General features: G+C 54.7%; 1 protein-coding gene across 1 annotated transcript; it reads left to right on the top strand.

Annotated features, from left to right (window-relative positions):
* Positions 1-115: 115 nt before the first annotated feature.
* LOC121021472 (PRAME family member 8-like) lies at positions 116-4,299 on the top strand. Its single transcript, XM_040461852.1, is given in 4 exon segments — positions 116-1,179; positions 1,617-2,177; positions 3,394-3,789; positions 3,791-4,299. Coding segments are annotated over 4 exon segments (1,740 nt in total). The 5' UTR covers positions 116-556; the 3' UTR covers positions 3,951-4,299.
* The last annotated feature ends 1,680 nt before the right edge of the window (positions 4,300-5,979 follow it).

Here is a 5,979-nt window from a genome sequence, read left to right on the forward strand (position 1 = left end):
TGACCTGGCTGAAGTCGGACGCTTAACCGACTGCGCCACCCAGGCGCCCTCATGTCATTTTTAAATGTCTTGGCCAGGCAGATTTTTTAAATATATTTTTAAATTTTTATTTCTTGACATTTTAAATATTTAGTTTGTGCCCTTCGATTACCGCTCCTATATTTTATGGCTTTGTGATTTTACCAGTTCTTTCTTTTTTAACTAAACGCTTAAAAACATCCCACGTGAGGTGCCTGGGTGGCTCAGTGAGTTGAGCTTCCGATTCCTGATTTGGGCTCAGGTCATGATCTCACCATCGTGGGACAGAGCCCCCCGAGTTGGGCCCCGAGCTGGGTGTGGATCCCGCTTGAGGTTTTCCCTGTCTTTCTCTCTCTCTCTCCCTCCCCCTCCTCCCCCACTTGTGCGGGCATGGAAATGTACCTCTCAGGGATTTTCTTGCTACTCCCAAATTCTGTATAACGCTGTTACACGGCTTTTACAATTTCTCATTTAAAACTTTTGGAGGCGTCTCCTTCATCTTTCCCAGTCGGGGGGCCCTGAGGATGAGTTAGGCCACATGACAGTCTCAGGCCCCTCACTACCACTTGCCAATGGAACTGGAATCAAGGGAAGCAGTGGGTGGAAATGTCTGGGCCAGTGGTTGCGTTTCCTTCCCCTTGGTACTTGTGAGACACTCGCCCCGGTGCCGGCAGGGGCAGAGCGATGGCTTTGTGGCCGGCCACACAGCCCAGAGTGGAACTGGGGTAAACTGAGGCTCTCCCACCATTGCCAGAACTGTGACTTTGGCCCTGAGGGGGTTCCTCCCGAGGGCGAGGAGCAGATGGGCCTGGCCCGGGAAGGAGGACTTGTTCCCTTGACATTGCCAGAGGATTCCTTTCAGAGCAGATTCAGGATGGTCACCAGGACCCCGCCCAGACTCCTGGAACTGGCGGCCAAGAGCCTGCTGAAAGACGAGGACTTGGCGATCGCTGCTCTGGAGTATCTGCCCACAGAGCTCTTCCCGCTGCTGTTCATGGAGGCCCTCGCTGGGAGATGCGACAAGACCTTGAAGGCGATGGTGCGGGCCTGGCCCTTTGCCCGCCTCCCTCTGGGGGGCCTGACACAGATGCCTCACCAGAAGGCCTTACAAGCCGTGCTCGATGGGCTTGACTGCCTGCTTGCCCGGAAGGTTCGGCCCAGGTAAGGCTCATCCATGTAGCCTGGTAGGGTCCCGGGCATCCTGGAAGAGGCGGCTGGGGTCAGGGAGACTGGATGGCCAAAGGGTGGATTAGAGGCATCCGATGGGGCCAGTGAAGGAGTCCAGGACTTGGCCGCTGCTGAGCTCCCCGTGGGCAACGCCTTCTGGAGGTGAGGGCCGCTTGTCTCCGCCTCCTGCCAGTGATACTTAAAGAAACTAAGCAGACACCAGGGAGGATGGGAGGGGAAAAGGAGTTAGGGAAAAGTAAGGCAGGGAGGGAAGAAGAGGGCGAGCGAGCAGCTGAGCGATGTGAAGTGAAGGCGCGGCAGGGCGGGGGCGGGGGGTGGGGGGGCGTCCCACTGTTGCCCAAACTGAGACTCCTGGTCTCTTTCGGCACCGATCGCGAAGCATCTCGGCCAATCTCCCCTGTCGCCCCCAGGAGGTGGAAACTGCGGGTGCTGGATTTACGGAATGCCAGTCGGAACTTCTGGAGCATGTGGCCTGGAGCCAGGGTCCATGAGTGCCTGCTGACGGGACCCGTGGCAGAGGACAGCTTAAGGATGAAGGGGCCCTCGGGTCCCTTGACAGTGTTCGTAGACCTCTGCCTCAGGGAAAGGACCCTGGATGAATGCCTGGCCAACCTCATTAGGTGGGCCAGACGGAGGAGATCGCTACACCTGTGCTGTAAGAAGGTGACGATTTTCGGGATGCCCATCCAAAATATTAAGGAGGTCCTGAATCTGGTGCAGCTGGGCTGTGTCCTGGAGGTGGAGGTGCATTTCACCTGGCAGCTGTCGACCCTGGGGAAGTTTGCTCCTTACCTGGGCCGGATGAGTAACGTGCGGAGACTCGTCCTCTCCCATATCCACAAGCCCTCCTCCTCCTCCGAGGAAAAGCACATTGGCCGATTCACCTCCCAGCTTCTCCGGCTGCGCCACCTGCGGAAGCTCCGTATGGAATCTCCCGCCTTCCTCGAGGGCTGCCTGGGCCAGATGCTCAGGTGAGGGCGGGGCCCCACTGGGCTGGACGGTGAACTTGAGCCCCGCGGGCCAGGGGCGCCGTCTCGTTCGCGGCTCTGTCCCGAGCGGGGCGTCGCGCAACCACCCGAATAACGGTTGGAGGCTTTGGAAAGAGACGCCTTGCCACACACCCTGTGGGGGGGGTCAGATGGGCGTGGGGGTGGGCTTGGGAATTGTTCCATTGGGAAGAGAGGTCTGAGTCAAGATGGCCGGGGGGACGGTGAAGGGAAGAGGGCCCCGAAGAGGGGGAAGCCACAGCCGACGTGAGCGTTTCCGAAGGTAAGCGCGGAGCTCCCCGGCCTGGCGCGCTTGCGCGAGCCCGTCTCCACTCCCCTCCGTGAAAGGTTTTGTGCTCCAGGTCAGGTCATCAATGAGGGAACTGCAGGCTTCTGGAGGTGAGGAGGGGGAACAAGAGCAGAAAGAAGGATGAAGAGCGCTAGATGGTCTGCGGATGATGCCGGGATGTGAGCCCCTGCAGACTGGCGCCCCCAGCCGACGGGGTGGGGTCTTGCCCCGGTTTATTCTTTTCTTTATTTTTATTTTTATTTTTTGACCTGTATGTTTTAGAGACAGAGACAGCACGAGCAGGGGAGGGGCAGGGAGAGAGGGAGACACAGAATCCGAAGCAGGCGCCAGGCTCTGAGCTGTCAGCACAGAGACCGATATGGGGCTGAAACCCAGGAACCATGAGATCATGACCTGAGCCAAAGTCGGACGCTCAACCAACTGAGCACCACCGCCCCCCCCCCCCCCCGGAAGCGCCCCTTGCCCTGGTTCGTTCTTTGTGTGTCTCCGTTAGCCTCACCTGGCCCAAAGATATGGGCACCGAAGGCCCAAGCAGCGGCCTGAAGGAAGCCTGAGTGGAGAGCATTTCTGGTCTTGCATGTACCACCATCAAAATTCACTGGTGCCCACGCTTAATTGAGCATATTCTAGCTCATTCCATTACCTTCGTTTCCATAAGTAAGTGGAGTACGTTGTACTCTGCTTGACAGATGGGGAAAGGGAGCTTTAAAGATTTTGCGAACTTGACTCAGTCGCACAAGTGAAAGGGCTCAGCCTAAAATGAGACTGGGATCCTGGGACTGACCTTCATCAGATGGGCACAACAATGTTGGCCTTGGACAAGCCAGTTGTCTCGCCGTAAGGCTCCCTGCTCCCCCGATCGCCAGACCTAACTGCTTTGTTTCTCCCCAGGTGCCTGAAGAGCCCCTTGGAGGCCCTCTCCATAACCAACTGCCAGCTTACAGAATCAGACTTGGCATGCCTGTCCCAGTGCCCAAGCATCAGTCAGTTGAAGGAGCTGGATCTGAGTGGACTCAACCTGGCCTGTTTTAGTCCCAAGCCCCTCCAAGTTCTGCTCGAGAGAGTGGCAGCCACCATCCAGGACCTGGTACTAGAATATTGTGGACTCTTGGACACCCACCTGGAGGCCATCCTGCCGGCCCTCAGCCGCTGTCACCAGCTCCAGACTTTCAGTGTCCGCGGGAACCACCTCTCCATGGCCCTGATGGAGAGGTTGCTGCGTCACACCGCCGGGCTGAGCCGCCTGAGCCTCGAGCTGTATCCTGCCCCTCTGGAGAGTTACAGCAGTCGGGAGCATCCACCCAGGGAGGTTTGCCCAGGCTCAGGCTGAGCTGCTGGGCATTCTGAAGGACTTAGGACTGCCCCGGACCATCTGGCTTAGAACTAACCCCTGTCCTCACTGTGGCAGCAAGATAGTCTATGATTCGGACCCCTTCGTGTCCTGCTAATTGCCTGACTAGTTGAGTGCATCCACCAGAAATTTCCTTCTGGGCACTTGGAGACGGAAATCTAGGCTATAGGTATATCATACATAAAGGGGGACACAGACCCACGATTTCAGACATCTGCTCAGTGTGAATGGGGAAAGGACAGGTGATCCAGGACTGCAGGGTGCTGGGCGGAGGAAAAGTGACCTGGGGAGCTGCTGGGACCTCCAGGGACCTGTGTCCTATAGAGTCAGAAATGTGACTGTGTCTCTGGAGGGGGATTTGAGCCTGAGACCCGCATGTGGGTCTCATCCCTGGGTGGATGGTTGTAAAGAAAAGGTAGGAAATAAATAACCTTGGTGTGAACTCTCTGGTGCCTTCCGTGATACCTTCACCAGTTGTCCCAGTATACACCTCAGGAGTCTCCAGTTACTGATGGGGAAAAAGCTGGTGCCGAGCTGTCTACAGTCAGAAACTCTCACTGATGCCCTGGGGTTTGGCCCCAGGAGCTCACAGCATATTTATGATTTTCTCCAGTTCTTTCTTCTCTCTGGGGCATCTCTTGCTTCTTTTGTTTCGGGGGCTATTCAGGGGGTTAATACACGCAACTGGGACATACTAAGTGGCTGATGAGCCACTGGTGCACACGGCTCTGGGGACCCTCGCTGTTGCCTCGGATGCCCTTACCTGGACACGAGCACTCACTACCGTTCTCCAGATGGTTCCGGAGACCTCAGTGCCTGGCCTTTGTGCAGAGAAAGGGCTTTGCTGCTCAAGGCAGGGCCCCGGTTCTGGAAGGGGTTGTTTACACTGCAGATTAGCTGGAGAACTCTGGGCCTCACCGTGCCTGCGGGTGGGTAGTAGTCCTTGAATTCAACTAGTGGCCAGGAATGACATCCAAGTTCCTTTTATTTATTTTATTCTATTTTAATTTTTCATCCAAGTTCCTTTTAGCAAAAGCACTAAAATCATACAGACAGGCAAATTTTAATTTTTATGTTTATTTTGAGAGAGAATGCACGAGCAGGGCTGGGGCAGAGATGGGAGAATTGGCTCATGTGGTTAGAGACCAAGAAGTCCCGCCATCTGCAAACTGGAGAACCTGCAAAGCCACTGGTGTAACTCAGTCCGAGACCGAATCCCTAAAAATCAGGGGAGCTGATGGTGTATCTCCCAGTGTGAGGCCAAAGGCCTGAGGAGGGAGGACCCCCGTGTGAGCCCCAGGGTCTGAAGGGTTCAGAGCCGAGAGCTCCAGACATTCATGGGCAAGAAGAGAGAATTTGCCCTTCCTACCCCTTTTGGTTCCATTCTGGTCCCCAGGGGATTGAACGGTGCCGAGAATCTCTAACCTCAGTCTAGTGATTCAAACACCAATCTCTTCCAGAAACACCCTTACGGACACACCCAGGATTAAAGTTTTACTGGCCATCTGGGCATCCCTTAGCCGTCCAGGCGACACACACAAAAAAACTCATCACAGTTACTCTAAGCAAGGGCACCCAAATGCCTTAGTTCTCTGCTAAGGATTCGGGGGCTGAGTTGCTGGTGGGACTTAGACAAGCACCTCAGTCTCCCCATAAAATAATAACCCAGCTTATTGGATTTTTGTAGGATCTAATAAGATGATGCACGTGGAGGGCTTGGCATACAATAAGAGCTCAATAAATGGGTCTTTCCCTTCACTCCTCCATCTTCCCTTCTGTTCCTGAAAGTAGGGCACAGGGGATGCCATGGGACTCAGCTTTTACATGTGGCCACCAATGGATCATGATTCATGCAGCCAGCTTCAACAGCTGGTGCAGGGAGAGGGGGCATATGTGAAAGACTGGATTTCTCTCTAGTGTGGCTCAAACATTTCCAAGCCTCAGGACTTGTATGCCACCTGCTGGTAGATCCGGATAACACAAGTTGGTGTTGCGCGCAGGGCTATACTGGCTTTTTTTTCAATCAGTATTTTTTCAAAATCTGTTAGGTAAATGCGATTTGAGTGTAAATATTTGTGTTGTGATACATATAAATATTAGAGACATATATCGCCTTTAAAGATTCT

Source organism: Herpailurus yagouaroundi, unplaced genomic scaffold (assembly GCF_014898765.1).
Source record: "Herpailurus yagouaroundi ecotype Mexico unplaced genomic scaffold, PumYag 77, whole genome shotgun sequence".
Taxonomy (NCBI): domain Eukaryota; kingdom Metazoa; phylum Chordata; class Mammalia; order Carnivora; family Felidae; genus Herpailurus; species Herpailurus yagouaroundi.